The 17,808-nt window shown below is 44.8% G+C and overlaps 1 protein-coding gene across 1 annotated transcript in view; it reads left to right on the top strand.

The window, feature by feature from the left end:
- Window positions 1–17,808, top strand: part of CDH20 (cadherin 20) — a 287,836-nt gene that overhangs the window by 161,622 nt on the left and 108,406 nt on the right. The window contains exon 4 of the mRNA XM_086965411.1: window positions 7,103–7,222. Coding sequence (XP_086821537.1) covers window positions 7,103–7,222 — 120 coding nt within the window. The remainder of the gene's footprint in view (window positions 1–7,102; window positions 7,223–17,808) is intronic.

The raw sequence follows: 17,808 nt of genomic DNA, 5'->3' as shown, positions 1-17,808 counted from the left end.
CTATCATCGGATCTGACCCCTCAGTTTATTGGTCAGTTCGCATTGGACTATGGATCAGACAACATTAAAGAAGACACAAAGTGCAGAGGAAATAGGTGGAGCTATTACGCAGTCCTTAAGTTATCTTGCATATGAAAAATTAAACAATGCCACGTTATCTACAGCACATAGAAAAGTTTCAAAAATCAGGTTCCCAAGAAGATGTTCTTCACTGTTAACATTCTGTAGCAGAATGTTTATACAATACATGAGAACTCAGGAAAAGTAGAATTTGAATACATACAAATGGTGACATTGGTGAATCCTCTCACGTTCAGTGTGCTTAGCGAGGCAGAAAAATTAATGAATTCAGTTTGGCCTATGTTAGCTTAGGCTAATATGATGCAGAATATATAGGATTTATAACTATACATTTATGAAAACATGAAGAAATTCAAATTCTAGTATAACTTCTGATGCAATTGAGAATATTTGTTATGGTCAAAATTAATTCAAGTAGAAATAGGGTAATATTACATTTATAAGTTCCAACTTGTAAAAACATTTTTGAATGTACTTGTAAAAACTTGTTTAAAAAAATAATTATTAGCACACGTATAAATATTTGAACGTTTTGCAAATGCATCTTTTAGCAGAAAGGTGTAACAGCTATTTTTCTTTTTGTCATTTTGGGGCTATTGTTATCACACATAAAAGTATTTTTTTATTAAATTTCAATATCAAATTCAAGATTAATCATACTATTTCATAAATGTCATTGTTATTCTTTTACGTAAATGAAATTTGAAACTGATTAGAAGTAAACGCAATAACCTGAGAATTCACCATGTGCACATTTTCTAACACAGGTTAAGAAAATAAAGTTATTTTTCTTTAATAAATCACAATCTATGTTACCCATAAATATCAATATTATCTAGATTACTCTTTTTCTGCATGCTTTTACGATGCAGTAACAACATTCTTTGTTTTTGTCATCTTTTCCTAAATGTGGACAACGGTGTTATTTTGCACTAGCCACTTGGTGCACTTTATACCCATCAAAGATGTACTTATGTGCACAAAACATTTTGTGATGTTACTCTGTAAAGTAGCACACATATGGTAAGATTTACTGAAATCTCATGCAACGCAGTGCAGCAAGCAAAATAGCTGTGCTGCGTTGCGCAAGAAGAAAACAGCAGAAGAGCGCCAGAGTCACAAAAATATGACACTCTCCTTCCCGCTCGATCGTGCTGGCCCTGAAATTAGTTGCTTCATACACACACCTTTGCACCATAGTGCAAGGGTGTCTGCATGGTTTAGCATAGGTTTTTGTCGTGGAATGATAGCCTTCCAGTACAAAATACTACACTCATACTAACTTTAAACTGTTTCCCACTTTGTATGTGTGCTGTACAGTACAGCACACATAATAATTGGGAAAGGAAGACAAGATGAAAGGATTTCTTCTTCATAGAACACATTTGAAATGGTTGCTATTTTCTGATGCTAAACCCTGTCTGCTATTATTTAAGTGAAGAGGGCTTAACATCAGATATCTTGGGTGGTTGCATGAGAACACCCATGCCCCACCCATGGTACGCCCCTTTGGTGCTAAGTAATGCAAAGCAGCGTTACTTTCAAGTGATTTCCCAGTGCTAAACAAGTTTATCAATGGCAAGTAAATAGATAAAAAAAGGTTTTGCATCAATTTTCATGACTTTTGTGATGCAAACACAGGGTAAAGTCTTTGTAAATAGACCCTACATTAGGTGAAAATATAGCAAGTTCCATTCTCAAACACAAACATGCAGCAGAAAATGTAGATTCCATAGAAATATTGTAATATGCTAAACTGTAAATTGTCTGTCTTGTATCTATGTATCTATGTATCTATCTATCTATCTATCTATCTATCTATCTATCTATCTATCTATCTATCTATCTATCTATCTATCTATCTATTTTAGACAGATGAAGTGAAATTTGGAAAACCCCCAGTTGGCATTTACTGCTATATTGTATTTCAAAATGCATTTTGATACCAATTTTGGACACAGGGATGCACTTTGCACTAAAAGAAGTGTAAAAAAGATAAGTGCCACTTGGCCTCTAGAATTATCGATAGGGGCAGAGGGGTACATAACATACATAACTTGGCCTCTCTTCCCTGTCTCAAATGTAAAAAGAAAACATACCTGGTCTTCACTCCACCAGTCTCTGTGCCTTCCCTTCCCTCTCGACCCAATGCTGTAGTCCCTGTTTTCCAGCACTGCTCTCAGTAAGCCATGCCAGAGCATCCTTGAATTTGTTTATTATGGCAACAGTGGTTAAGAAGTTATGTTACCTATGATGTCACTCCGAACCCCAAGGTTGAAAACATACTTGTTATTTCATATTCACCCACTGAGGCGGAAGCCGGAGGTCCTACTGAACTTTCCTTTCTCTGATTTGCCAACAGAATTAATTGTTGAGGGAAACGAGAATTTTAGAACGGGTCCCGAGTGACCTTTGCTTTTAATCGGCGCTTGATTTTAAAAAAGCGTATTTGCACTTTCACGACTTCTCCTACCTTCCTCTACCACCTGGGCCACTCTCAGCTGAGTGTTGACGCTGAGAGCTGGTCCCGGGGAGGCGAGGGTGTCATAGCAGCCATCTTGGGTGTGGGGTCGCACTCTCGCGCTCTAGCTGCCCTAAAAGGGGCTCAGGTAGCGACTGACCAATCTTTCATTTCACCCTCCGAGGCGGAAGCCGGAGGTCCTACTGAACTTTCCTTTCTCTGATTTGCCAACAGAATTAATTGTTGAGGGAAACAAGCATTTTAGAACGGGTCCCGAGTGACCTTTGCTTTTAATCGGCGCTTGATTTTAAAAAAGCGTATTTGCACTTTCACGACTTCTCCTACCTTCCTCTACCACCTGGGCCGCTCTCAGCTGAGTGTTGACGCTGAGAGCTGGTCCCGGGGAGGCGAGGGTGTCATAGCGGCCATCTTGGGTGTGGGGTCGCACTCTCGCGCTCTAGCTGCCTTAAAAGGGGCTCAGGTAGCGACTGACCATTCTTTCATTTCACCCTCTGAGGCGGAAGCCGGAGGTCCTACTGAACTTTCCTTTCTCTGATTTGCCAACAGAATTAATTGTTGAGGGAAACGAGCATTTTAGAACGAGTCCCGAGTGACCTTTGCTTTTAATCGGCGCTTGATTTTAAAAAAGCGTATTTGCACTTTCACGACTTCTCCTACCTTCCTCTACCACCTGGGCCGCTCTCAGCTGAGTGTTGACGCTGAGAGCTGGTCCCGGGGAGGCGAGGGTGTCATAGCGGCCATCTTGGGTGTGGGGTCGCACTCTCGCGCTCTAGCTGCCTTAAAAGGGGCTCAGGTAGCGACTGACCATTCTTTCATTTCACCCTCTGAGGCGGAAGCCGGAGGTCCTACTGAACTTTCCTTTCTCTGATTTGCCAACAGAATTAATTGTTGAGGGAAACGAGCATTTTAGAACGAGTCCCGAGTGACCTTTGCTTTTAATCGGCGCTTGATTTTAAAAAAGCGTATTTGCACTTTCACGACTTCTCCTACCTTCCTCTACCACCTGGGCCGCTCTCAGCTGAGGGATTCACCTAATGGAAACTGCCAGAAATGTTAGGAATATCAGCAGTGACTCCTTTGCGCCTTGGGCTGCCAGCCTTTCTATTACTGGCTCGGACAGCGTACAGACCGCGGTTGGCCGTTTCGAACAGGTCACTACTAAGGCCTTGAATGAACTGGCCCCAGTACAGACCCGCCGCCGAGCCAGAAAGAGACCATCTGCCCCATGGTTCTCAGACTCCCTTAGACTCCTCAGGCAAGAAGTGAGGAGAAAGGAGAGGCTCTGGCACTCTAGTTGGGACCTCAAGAACAAGGAAGCCCATAAACTCCTTGTCAGGAAATACAAGGCTGAGATTGTACAGGCCAAACAAGATCACTTTGTGGCCTTGACAACTTCGCTCTCCTCGCAGAAGGAGCTTTTTAAAATCGTTGATTCCTTAGTCAACCTACAAGCCCCTGACCCTGTTGTACCATCGCAAGATCTATGTGATAGGATTGCCTCCTTCTTTCACACCAAAATACAGGACATCCACCGGGCTCTTGAGGAGCAAAGAGCATGTACCAGTGGGCCCCCTGCTCAGGTTGAGATGAATATGACCACTATTGACATCTCCCCATCATGCACTCTGGACTCCTTTCCCCCGCTGTCTTTGCAGGATCTGGAGATCTTGCTTAATAAGACCAAATCTGGTTCCCCTCTGGATACCTGCCCACTGAAAATCATCAAGCAGTGTAGGGAGACCTTCCTACCCCCTCTGCTAGAAATAATGAATCTAGCCATGAGAGACGGTATCTTCCCCTCGGAGTGGAAGAGCGCAGTACTGAAACCCCTGCTAAAGAAGGCCTCCCTTGATCCGGAAGTCCTAAAAAACTTCTGTCCAATCTCGCTGCTCCCAGCCCCAGCGAATATGCTAGAGTCACATCTAAACAAGCATCTCGCTGCCTTTGTGGAAAGCTCGGGTTGCTTGGACTCCTCCCAGCACGGATTCAGGAGGGAACATAGCACCGAGTCGGCCCTCACCATCGTGTTTGATAAGATCCGCACGACAGTGGACGGGGGCCAGACCACCCTCCTGGTCCTACTAGATCTAACTGCGGCCTTCGATACCCTCTCCCCCTCAGTACTTACATCTCGCCTGAGGGATGTGGGGGTGAAGGACGCTGCTCTAGATCTATTGACTTCCTTTCTTGATGGGCGGGAACAAAAAGTCAAGCTGGGGGAGTTCCTATCTCCATCCCGACCAGTGCTGTGTGGGGTCCCACAAGGGTCGGCCCTTAGTCCGACCCTATTCAACATCTACGTGACCCCACTAGCCAGACTAATAAGAACTTTCGGGATGGAGGTAGTTTCTTACGCAGATGACACCCAAATACTCGTCTCTCTTCCCCATTCAGATGTACAAACTGCCTCCAAGTTTAGATCTTGTATGGAGGCGGTTGGTCATTGAATGATCCAGAATTCACTCAAACTGAATGGGGAGAAGACTGAGGTGATGGTGTTTGGAGGGAAAGAGAACATCTGGTCAGCCAGTTGGTGGCCTGACTCTCTAGGAGAGTGCCCTTCCCCCACAACATCTGCTAAGAATCTTGGGGTGATGATAGACCCTGCCCTGGATATGGGCAGGCAGGTGAGTAGAACCATCTCCACCTGCTGGGGCTTAATTCACACCCTGCGAAGGATCAGGAAATACCTCTCTTTACAGTCCAGAAAGCAAATAGCTGTCGCACTCATTGGCTCACGTCTGGACTAGAAGTGGTGAAGTAGTGTGGCTCACTGGTTAGAGGCGGCAGACCCGAGAGCAGAGGACGGCCCGGGACCAGGGTTCGATTCCCGGCGGCGGCAGGTTTCTGGACCAGGGTCAGCGGACTCGATAATTCTCTCGCCTCGGTGCCCACTCTGATCAGCGATCACACTCGGCAACTCTGGGCATTAGCTTGCCTCATCTTCACTAACGGCCCCACCAGACCGCCGGGGATGCCTGGTCTCACCCTGGAGATACCCATTAAGGGACCATCTCTCAGGGAAGCCAGGAAGGGTTTCGCAGCGGTCGAAGCGCCTTGGGACCCTACGGGTAAGTAGTGCGCTATATAAATGCCAATACAATGTACAATGTACAATACAATGTACGACTACTGTAATGCGCTGTATGCGGGGCTAAATAGGAGCCTCCTGCAGCGCTTACAGGTAGTTCAGAATGCCACAGCCAGATTTGTTCTGGATGTTCCCAGACGCTCCTCGGCCACGTTGGCCAGGAAAACGCTGCACTGGCTACCGTTAGAACACCGAGTACGGTTCAAAGTCCTATGCATGACCTATATAGCCATTGCAAAAAACAGCGTTATGGGAGTTGGTTCCATCATCTCCCATTACATTCCCGGAAGGAACTTGAGTTCCTCCGGGAAATCGCTCTTGACAGTTCCCCGCATACGAAGAGCCAAGTGGGGTGGCAGGGCCTTCTCTACCCTAGCTCCCAAATGGTGGAATGATCTTCCTCTGGATCTTAGGTCTCTACCTTCCCTACAGAAATTCCGAAGTGCCCTTAAAACTCGCCTCTTTCTGCAAGCCTATGTGTAAGGATGTATGTTTAAATTTTCTGATGGTATTGTTAGGCGGCTTGATACCTGCGGGTTATTGTTCTGCGCGCTATAAATTATCATCAAATCAAATCAAATCTATATTGGTGTGCTCTTTATGGCCCCTATAGTCATCAGACCCTGCTTTCAACTAATTTTCGTGGCAGAGGAGTAACAGGAGAAATAAACACAACGTGACCCCTCCTTCCTGAGCCAATTGTAAAAGGTAACAAAAACATGGCCTTCTGCCATCCGCCCATCACTCACTGCACCTACTCCTCCAGAACCTGTGCTACCCGCTCTCCAGCGCTACTCTGACAGGCTATCCGACAGCCCTGCCAGGACAGTGTGGAATTCCTTTATGATATACAAACGTGGGTAACAAGTTTTGCTACCCACGGTTGCTAGTTCATAGCAGTGAATTACTGGATTTAGAATCCAGATAATCACACCAAGCGCTTTCTACGAGAGCAATACCTAACATAGAAATACAGTATTGGTACATAACTAATGTCTTTCTTCTAATCGAATAGAGGAAGTAATAAACAGATTTTTTGTAAGTGATACCCATTGGATTGTAGGGATAGTTTCTAACAACAAACATTTCTTACAAAAGAGAAGTGCAAAAATATAACCCTAGATTTATCCCTTGTAGATTACAAGGTATTGTACAGCATGAGGGGAAATACGCTGTACAATAAGGGCTGTCCATAGCAAAAGGTAAGTCATCCTAGAACAAGCAGTATATTATGGTATGGTGTGGCAGATTATTGAAGCGGGAATGGACTCTTGCTTCATGCGTTGTTTCTTGGTGAGTAGGTTTTTAGCACAGGCGGAACGAGGAGGAGTTCAGAGTATTGTATAATCAATATGTTTTGGAAGCTATTTCATGTGCTTTAACAGTTAAAACCCTTGACGTTTCGTGTTTAGATCCTAGAAGTTAAAATAGCGGATTTTGTTTTGCAGGCACCTCCATTATTCAGTTGACAGCAACGGACGCGGATGACCCCACCTACGGAAACAGCGCGCGAGTAGTGTACAGTATACTTCAAGGGCAGCCATATTTTTCAGTGGACACAAAAACAGGTACTTTGAGTAAAGGGACAATATGAGCAGCAATCTTTGCGGTAATAGGAGGACACTCCTTATCTTCTTAGAAAAATGACTTACAGTAAAACTCTAGCATAACAGTATGAGGGGGATTTAATATGAAATGATAAAAAATGTACAACAACCCTTACTTAATAATGCAAGCATTCAGTTTCATTCCCTCACAGATTCGTGCCATGCTTGTTAAAGATAGATGTAGCAGATGCAGGTCTAAATATTTCTCTTTTTTGTAGCTTTATATATTACTCAGCGCTGTCTAAATATAATGATATGGTGTGCTTATAATAACTTGACGAGCGAGAACAGCATTGCTGCATTGCAGAACACTTCACTAACACCCATTCTGCTTTGCAGCCTACTCAATATCTTCTTTTTAAAGTGAATTATTATTTGCATTTTTACAAATTGGTGAATAATAATAATAAATCATATATATACATAACCTAACAAGCCTAACAAGAGCGCCGTTACTTCCCGACATTGGACTACTCCTGGGTTTCTGCGCAAGCATACAGGGCAGCAGGCAGCCGCCAAGGACTGGACCTTGGAAGGTCTCCTACAACCCAAAAGCGGTATGTGTGGGGATTTCAGTAACACTAGAAAGCAGCTTTAAAAATTGTCATCACTCACCAAAAGGGAAACATTCAAATGGCCATCAATGCACCACGAAAACCAGCATGCTTTTAGGCAACAACCAGCAGGTTGAGGCGACCACGAGAGGGCGAACATCCTTACAGGAGCGAGCATGGCTAGTTCATTGTTCAGCCGGTGTGATGCTGTGGCTTCCTCCCTTGAAAAAGGTCGATGTTCGACCGAAATGCATCGGGACATTACGGAACTTGCCAGCGCTGCAACACTCAATAAAGTGCTTCTTACCTGCTGAAATGTGTGCGGCTCATCTCTCTTTCTACTTGAGAGGCTCTGGATAATATATATATATATATATATATATATATATATATATATATATATATATATATATATATATATATATATATATATATATATATATATATATATATATATATTCAATGAAAAAACCATAGGTTATAGGCCATATATAGTTAGGAATTAGCATTTACAAAACCTTATTTTACTCGCATAAAACCATTGAAATTCCATATATAGTTAGAAGCGCTAACTATATATCGCGCACCCGCAATCCACTGCTGATGATGTCACATATTACATCATTCATGACATGGTCAGTGACATCACTGATGACATCACTGATGACATCTCAAATGACATCACTGATGACATCACTGATGACAACACCCAGTGACTGTATGTTTCTGTAAAGTTAAAATATGTTTCATATATTGAAGAATGAGTGGATGTATAAGTGTCTGGATGAAGAATTTAGTAGGTGCATGACTGACTGTATGAGTGAATGATTAAATGTGTCTCACTGAGTGCATGGGTTAGTGACTAAACTGTCTTAATTTGTGCATCAGTATGTTTGTTGTTGTGTAAGCTGCTGCATGTGTTGATCAGTAGCTATAAGAGTGGCCATATGGGTTATTGATTGGTTGCCCAAGTATTTGAATGGGAGGCTGAGTGTGTGTGTGGGTGGCTGGGAGGTGCGTGACTCTGTGCATAGATGTGTAAGCAGTTGATTCACTAGGAGTATGAGTTCAAGAGTGCATGTGGAAACAGCTATATGGGCGGTTGACTATGCATGGGTGTGTTGGTGAGTGAATGGATTTCTCATTGCTACATGAGCAAGTAAGTACGTATGTAAAATACAATACATGTGAGAGTTGAGATATATAAATAACTGAACATAAGAGCCAGTGAATGTGTGAGTGGCTGTATCGATCACTGTGAGCTTGTATCAGGGATTATATAAGAGAGTAAATATGTGTTATTATATGTTTGAATAAGTAAGATGTGTATAACTGTATAGTTGAGGAAATGGAGGTGTGATTGATTCTTTGCATGACTGACTAGGTGTGTGAGTAACTCCATGGATGACTGACAGTCTGTGAGTGTCTGTTTATACTGAGTGTATGTAAGGTTATATTAGAGTCTGAAGAGGTTCATTGTATTATCACATGAGTGATGTGATCAGTGATGACAAATGAGATGTCATCAGTGATGTCATTTGAGTTGTCATCAGTGATGTCATCAGTGATGTCATTTGAGATGTCATCATTGATATCATTTGAGTTGTCATCAGTGATGTCATTTGAGATGTCATCAGTGATGTCATCAGTGATGTCACTGACCATGTCATGAATGATGTAATATGTGACATCCTCAGCAGTGGATTGCGGGTGCGCGATATATAGTTAGCGCTTCTAACTATATATGGAATTTCAATGGTTTTATGCGAGTAAAATAAGGTTTTGTAAATGCTAATTCCTAACTATATATGGCCTATAACCTATGGTTTTTTCATTGAATTTTCAAGGTTTTGTAAATGCAAATTCCTAACTATATATCCACTATAACCTATGGTTTTTTCTGTGAATTTCATTGGTTTTTTAATAGCAAATATGAAAAGCTTTAAAATGTCAAGTACGTGATAGATAAAAACATTTTCGTATTTATGCACGCTGATGTGCTTTGAACGCTGCACCCCCCCCCCTCCCCTCTTTTGCCTTAGTAGTACTCTCTCTTTGCAGATACTGAAGGGTAGTTAACGCAGGCCTTTACCCCCGTTGTAATCCGTCGTGCCTCCTTGTCTCTCCATTTGATTGATTGTTGTCCAAGCATTTACTGTTTTAGAATTGGTTCTCTTTGGATCATTCTCTATTTACAAACAAGCACAAAGTCGCAATACTCTGTTTAGTCTTTGCAGATAGTGAAAATCGTGTAAAAAAATAAAAGTAATCGAGCAAAATCAGTAGGCCACTAATTGGATCTCTTTTTGACCTCGCTAAAATAGAAATATTAGGAACAACCCTTCTTGAGAAATACGAAAATAGTGAGATGAACTGAGCTCCACACCATGAGGGCTGAAAGACAGCTCGGCTCCATCACCCATCCCGCACAAAATAACGACAAACCCTATGCAAATATTAAAAATATAGACAACACACCAACAAAGAAACAGGGTAAAACATTTTATTAAAAAACTATTTACATAACGTTGGTTTATAAGATGATGTCAGTAGTGGACCGATGTGTGAATAGATCGAAAACAGCACAAGGCTCCAAGATCCAGATAGCAAGCTCCTGGATGTTGGGTGCCATAGTTTAGAGTTCTGAATTTCAGCCTTTTTCAATGCCTGTGCTTTGTTGAATCAAAATGGCGGCTTGACACAAAGCTGACTCAAGCGTTGTTACTGATGCTATGCAGACCAAAACTGGTTTTCAGTTTGTACATTTTTCTAGATTTTTCAATCCAAGTTTGGTTGACTTTGTAGAACGATGGCTTCAGATTTTCAACATACGGTGTGGTGGCGCTGACTGGGAGGGGGCGCTTCGCTCCTGCCCCCTCCCCAAGTAAGATTTTCATACGTGAAAGTACGTTAATGGTTTTGGTCCCTGAGATGCTTCGATGTCACTACCATTCTCAAATAGCATAAGTTCTTGATGTTGGGTGCCATAGTTAAGAGTTCTGAGCAGTGCTTGTAACACTGTCTGAAGCTTATTTCCACCTACTGCAGCTTCACTATTCTCAAAGTAAGTGAGTGTCGTTTGTGGACCTGACTGCATTAGAAAACAATGTGATATGTTACCTTCCTAAACAGCTTGACGGAGGCCCCTGAGGGGCGGTGTGATGGCCATGGACTCGGAGAAGACGCTTGGCTCCGACACCCTCCCCAAGTCTTATAGCACTGGTGTAGCCTGAGATCGCCCCCGACATAGGCGGCCGGCTCCCGGGGTCCGGCGGAACTTTTTGCCTTTTGATGACTCTTCAATTCTGGACCTTGTCCCACAATCCGTTTGACCTGAAGACAAGCTGTAGTGGGGCGCCCCTTTATCGTTTTAGTTGCCATTCCGCCCGCTTTTGCTACACTGTGCCTCTTCCGCCATTCAGCTGTTTACCGCCCGCTCTTGCGACTACAGCGTCTCGCTCACCATGTAGTTGAGATGCGCCCGCTCTTGCGGTGCAGCGATAGGCGGCTGCCACAGGACTCTCAAAATGGCGGCCGGCTCTTCGGTTTTGGGCCTGGTCCACTAAAATGGCCCTGGGACACCTTGGAACTCGGACGCTTGTCTGCCAGGGCTTGGGTCCCATTCTCGAAAAGCGTCCCCTCAGCCGTGAAGATTCTACAAAAGTCTTGGGGGCCTCCGACTCCCGCAGGCTTCTGGTGGGGAGCGGCTGCCATGATTGCTCGTGGAATGGCCACGACGGAGCTACGAGATGGTAGTGGTCTCATGCTGACGCCAGCTTTAGTCTGAAACATCCAGAAACACTGTAGACTACCAATTCGATCAGTTCCGGTAGCGCCCCAACATGACCCGGAAGAGAAGAACTTGCCCTCCCCTCTTTGACTGATGGTTCTTGTTGCCTGTCCCCTCTGTTGTCATTTAACAGAACTTTTTGGACTGCTGAAAGGGGTTGTGTTCTGAACGCTGGTTGGTGGAGACATTTTGACTATATTCTTGACCTACGTTGTCGCGTAATGCGTTTTATGACACGCCGCGTTAGCGCACCCGGAGGTGATCCGAGGCGCGGCGCGCAGCGCGTAACGTAAGCATAACAGGTCATGTGACTTGTTAATAAAACTTTTCATTGGTTCATTTTACTTTTGTTAATTTAATGATGAAAAGCTTGGTCATATGACCTAAAAATTACGCTTTTTATTATTTTCGAACAATATTTTTTTTTCAAACATATGTTATAATATTCCAGGCTAATGTACTTTCCCGGAAAATTTACAACTGTCTTGCAAGTAAAATATATTCCTTTTTCGAGAAAAAGGGCGTTTCTTCCTTCCATGACGGAGCTGTTGAGTAAAAGAGATTCGGCCTGCTGTCTTAGTCGCCGATACGCCTGATTATCAGATTCTTATCGATCACTTTATGTTGCAGGAGTGGAAAACACAACTGCCCTTGACCATTTATCTTTACTGCGTTCCTACATATTATACCTTTTATCCGTCATGTAATTGGACTGCTTTATTTCACTTGCCTTTTACTGATTCGAAAACAGTCACTAAAAGTAAAAACTTTACAAATGAAAATACTACTACCGTGTTTTGTTTTAAAAACCTTTATTGTAAAAATATCAGTATACAAATACGGGCCTACAACCACGTGGGCCGGCCACGGAGCAAACTGAAATCGTATATGATGAGGAGACATTTACACTGTAGAAGAACGTAACGAGCGGGCCATTAGGTGACAAGAACAAAGGTGTCTAACAGTTGCGGAATCGGTGGATGTACATTTTGTAATTAAAATACGACAGGGCCACTTACAATAACATTTTCTAGATATACATTTGCGGGCAAAGAGTTACGAGTCCCATTTATACCGGCGCCATTTTGGGCGAGGCTGGGCAGGTCCAAGATATAGTCAAAATGTCTCCACCAACCATCGGCCAGACCAGAACCCCTTTCGGCCCTTTATGCTACAAGATGGTGTCTTCCATTCAGAAAATATTGGTGGCAGCATTTTGAAAGGAAACAGAAACAGCCGTTCTCCTAGTGAGTTTCACATTCTTACATTTAGGAAGAATGTTGAAGAGTAGTATGTGGAAAATCTGAAGCCATTTTTCTACAAACTCTCAATCAGACTTGGATGGAAAAAAAAAACCTGAAGAATGTACAAACTGAAAACCAATTTTTGTCTGTATAGCACCAACAGTAACGCTTGAGTCAGCTTTGTGTCAAGCCGCCATTTTCATTCAATCAATAGCGTCCCCCTGCACACATTCAGGGACCTGGTCGTGTCTTCAGATGAAACGCATTGTAGGAAAAGAAGCAGAAAGGAAAAGGCAAAAAGTTCCGCCGTACCTAGTGAAGCTGCAGCAGGTGCAAATAAGCTTCAGACAGTCCTACAAGCACTGCTCAGAAATCTCAACTGAGGCACTCAACATCCAGGACTTGCCATTCGGATCTTGGCGCCTTGTGCTGGTTCCGACCTATTCACACATCAGTCCACTACTGACATCACCTCATAAGCCAACGGGGCACCCCACGCCGACTTTCGGCGCAGCATTGTAGGATGGCCACACCAGTGCAGCCACTTGCTGGACACCCCCTCGGTGCCATCCGGATCTCAGCGCGTTCGAGTCACTGTGCCGGAAGAGTGACCGGAACTCAGCTGAACACGCCGTCTTTCGGCGCAGCATTGTAGGATGGCCACACCAGTACGGCAATTTGCTGGACACCACCTCGGCGCCATCCGGATCTCGGCGCATTCGAGTCACTGTACCGCAACAGTGACCGCAATTCAGCTGGACACGCCGTCTTTCGGCGCAGCATTGTAGGATGGCCACACCAGTGCGGCAATTTGCTGGACACCACCTCGGTGCCATCCGGATCTCGGCGCGTTCGAGTCACTGTACCGCAACAGTGACCGCAATTCAGCTGGACACGCCGTCTTTCGGCGCAGCATTGTAGGATGGCCACACCAGTGCGGCAATTTGCTGGACACCACCTCGGTACCATCCGGATCTCGGCGCGTTGTGCTGCCTTCGGCCTATTCGCACATCGGTCCGCTACTGACGCCGCCTCACGTGCCAACGGATTTTCTACGCTTTTTGTAGCCCTATGTCGCATAACAGGTCATGTGACTTGTTTATAAAACTTTTCATTGGTTCATTTTACTTTTGGTTTCCTAAAGATGGAAGGCTTGGTCATATGACCTAAAAATAACACTTTTCATTGGTTTAGAACATTTTTTTTCTCCCAAACGATGAAAGCCCCACCTTGTTTCTGGATCATTCAGACTGAAGCTGGCGTCAGCATGAGAGCACCACCATCTCGTGGCTCCGTCGTGGTCATTCCGCGAGCAATCATGGCAGCCGCTCCCCACCGGAAGCCTGCGGGAGTCGGGGGCCCCCAAGACTTTTATACAATCTTCACGGCTGAGCGGACGCTTTTCGAGAATGGAGCCCAAGCCCTAGCAGGCAAGCGTCCGAGTTCCAAAGTGTCCCAGGGCCATTTCAGTGGACCAGGCCTAAAACCGAGGAGCTGTCCGCCATTTTAAGAGCCATGTGGCAGCCGCCTATCGCTGCACTGCAAGAGTGGGAGCAACTCAACAACATGGTGAGCGAGACGCTGTGGCCGCAAGAGCGAGCGCAACTCAGCTAGATGGCCGCCACCTGGGGAGGCCCGTTCACGCCGGCTCCCCCACGCCCCCCCCCCCGAGCCGCCGCACGCCAATTTTCGGAGCAGCATTGTAGGATACCAAAACCAGTGCGGCAGTTTACTGGACATCACCTGGGTGCCTGTCGTACATGTTGTGTCAGCCATGTGACACTGGACACAGACCGCTACTGACGAGGCCTCCCCCCGCACCACCCGGGACCCCCCACGCTGTTTTTCTGTGCTGCATTGTAGGATCCCTAAACCAGTGCGGCACCCAGGCGACATCACCTGGGTGCCGTCCAGAACTCTGCACGTTGTGCTGCCTTGGGACTATTCGCACAACAGACCGCTACTGACGAGGCCTCCCCTCGCCCCACCCGGGACGCCCCACGCCAATTTTCGGAGCAGCATTGTAGGATCCCTAAACCAGTGCGGCACCCAGGCGACATCACCTGGGTGCCGTCCAGAACTCTGCACGTTGTGCTGCCTTGGGACTATTCGCACAAAAGACCGCTTCTAACCATTGTTGCTTTTTGTGTTGAGAAATGTTTAAATGTTTTTAGTTTTTGTTCCGTTTGTTAAAGTTAGTAGTTAATAAAGTTTTATAACCTTACTTTGTTGGAGTGTTATCTATTTTTTTTAAAACGGGTGAATGGGGCCTTGAATCGGGTTATTGTCATGTGTGGGCTTTGGAAGTGTGCTGCTGCAGGATCGGACATTTCAAACTCAAATGCACGTTCTTTTTCTTACCTTTCCGAAGCATGGAGCGCAATAGCAGGCAGAGAAAGGGTGATGCACGTGTTGAACACTACCTGACCTGGCAAGTTGCTGGCAGTGCCCCCCCGCCCGCTCCTGAAAGAGGGCACACACACACCGCCGCCCCGAGTACTTCACAAATCTTTAAAAGACCATGCGCTTGTTCATGAGGCTTAAATGGTTTATCACCTCTTCTACAACCCCTGCATCGACCCTCTGACGTTTCATGGAAAAATTACCATGTAACACAATAGCAAGCCCTGTCGGCTGAAACCCCCAAGGAATCGTGGGGCATATTATCAAGGGGGTTTATCTCCGCTTTTTTGGCTTTAAAAGCCATGAAAGCGGAGATAAAATTATCTCCCTATTACCAAGCTGTCGCTAACACCAGTTAGTGACAGCTAAAAGGAGATAGCGACCATCTTGAGCCCCGCTTTGCATGTCAGTGATATTTATCACTAATGACATGCAAAGTGGCGTGCCAAGATGTTAGCGACTGGAAACAGTCCCTAACATCGCTACCTTCTATTACCAACTTTTGGAGATATTTGCGCTAAGCGCGAATATCTCCAAAATCTAACACCTGCCCTGAGCAGTTCTTAGCCATGTTATCCAATGGGAGGTGGATAACATGGCTAAGAGCATTAGGTCAATAATACATGAATATCGCTGACTTTTCTGCGATAATAGCAAGGTTTATCTGCGATAAAAATCGCCGATGTGCGGCGATAATTTTTGTCTCTAAACAAGTTAGAGACAAAAATTATCGCTAGTTGTTCGTAATATGCCCCCGGGTTTTTGCTTGCAGAAATCGGGAGGCGGGAGACTAGCACTGAAATCAGTAGTCACACGCCTAAATCAGGAGGATTGGCATGTCTGAATTCTCTACAGCTGGGGCCATAAACTACATCCGCAGGGTTAGGTGATATCCTGGGACCAGCCTGGCATCTAAAATGGCTGCCGTGCACGACAAAATTGTGCCATTCGAAAAAAAGGCAAGATGGCGCAGCCGCTGGAAGAGATGTATCAACATATATCAGCCTCCTCAGCCACCCTCAGGAAACATAGGGGATTAGGATACGTCTCCCGCACCCCCTTATACCTAGTAATTTAATTAACGAAGCACAAAATGGCGAATTCCCGTTTCGCTACCAGTTTGCGGCCCAGTTCGCGGCCCGTGAAGCGCTTCTACCGTGAAAAATCATTTTTTTTTTTATGTTCCCCACGGGACCCTTTAATAACCCCAACAACATTCCTAGGGGGTGAAGAGGGGGATACCTTGCCCCCTTTCATTAAATTCCCCCTTAGTTTTTCACCTTTTCTTCTCTCTCGATCCTACCGAGAGACAAGATGGCGGCCGCTCCGGACTGTCACGCAGCAAAAAAAAAAAAAAAGCTCACGCACAGCCGCTGGAAGAGATGTATCAACATATATCAGCCTCCTCAGCCACCCTCAGGAAACATAGGGGATTAGGATACGTCTCCCGCACCCACTTATAACTAGTAAGGGGATTAGGATACGTCTCCCGCACCCCCTTATACCTAGTAATTTAATTAACGAAGCACAAAATGGCGAATTCCCGTTTCGCTACCAGTTTGCGGCCCAGTTCGCGGCCCGTGAAGCGCTTCTACCGTGAAAAATCATTTTTTTTTTATTTTCCCCACGGGACCCTTTAATAACCCCAACAACATTCCTAGGGGGTCAAGAGGGGGATACCTTGCCCCCTTTCATTAAATTCCCCTTTCGTTTTCCACCTCTTCTTCTCTCTCGATCCTACCGAGAGACAAGATGGCGTCCGCTCCGGACTGTTTAGAATGTTGACAGACACCGGAGAGCCAATCAGCTTTCTGCGCGCAAAGTTCCGATAAGCGAAAAGTAAGCGGACCGGATCGCTGCCCAGAGCGCTGTTACAGATATATATCTTGGTTTGAACGTTAATTTCTCAAAAACTACTGGAGCACATATATTGAGACCTAGCAAAGGCACATCGGGCTAACAGTCCCTACAATTTTGCCAAGTTTCGTGCAAATCCATTCAGCCGTTCGAGCTAAAAGTGAGTCCAACCGCCCTATGGAAAACTCAATGCAAAAAACGCGTTTTGGGACCCCCCTTTTTTCTCGGCCCCCCCTTGACGAAACCCCCCCAAATTTTCAGGGGCTGCTCAGAATCAAAATGTGCCATTTCCCTGAAAATTTCAGCCGATTCCGTCCACAAACGCCAAAGTTATTAGACATAGAATTTTCAAAAGTCCCATAGAGAAAAAATTCTAACTATATATACCTACTGGCGATAGCCAGTAGGTAATATATATATATATATATATATATATATATTCACTGAAAAAACCATAGGTTTCACACCAGTTATAGTTAGGAATTAGCATTTAAAAAACCTATTAAATTCACTGAAAAAACCATAGGTTTCACACCAGTTATAGTTAGCTGGAAATTTTACTGACATAAAACCATAGAAATTCCAACGTTATTGTTAGTTGGACTCACTATAACAAGCGCGCCTGCAATGCACTGCTGATGACATCACATATTACATCACTCATAACATCGTACCGGGGCGCGCTTATAGATATATATA

This window comes from Lissotriton vulgaris, chromosome 4_1 (genome assembly GCF_964263255.1).
Source record: "Lissotriton vulgaris chromosome 4_1, aLisVul1.2, whole genome shotgun sequence".
NCBI classification, from domain to species: domain Eukaryota; kingdom Metazoa; phylum Chordata; class Amphibia; order Caudata; family Salamandridae; genus Lissotriton; species Lissotriton vulgaris.
This window is presented reverse-complemented; position numbering and strand designations above follow the sequence as displayed.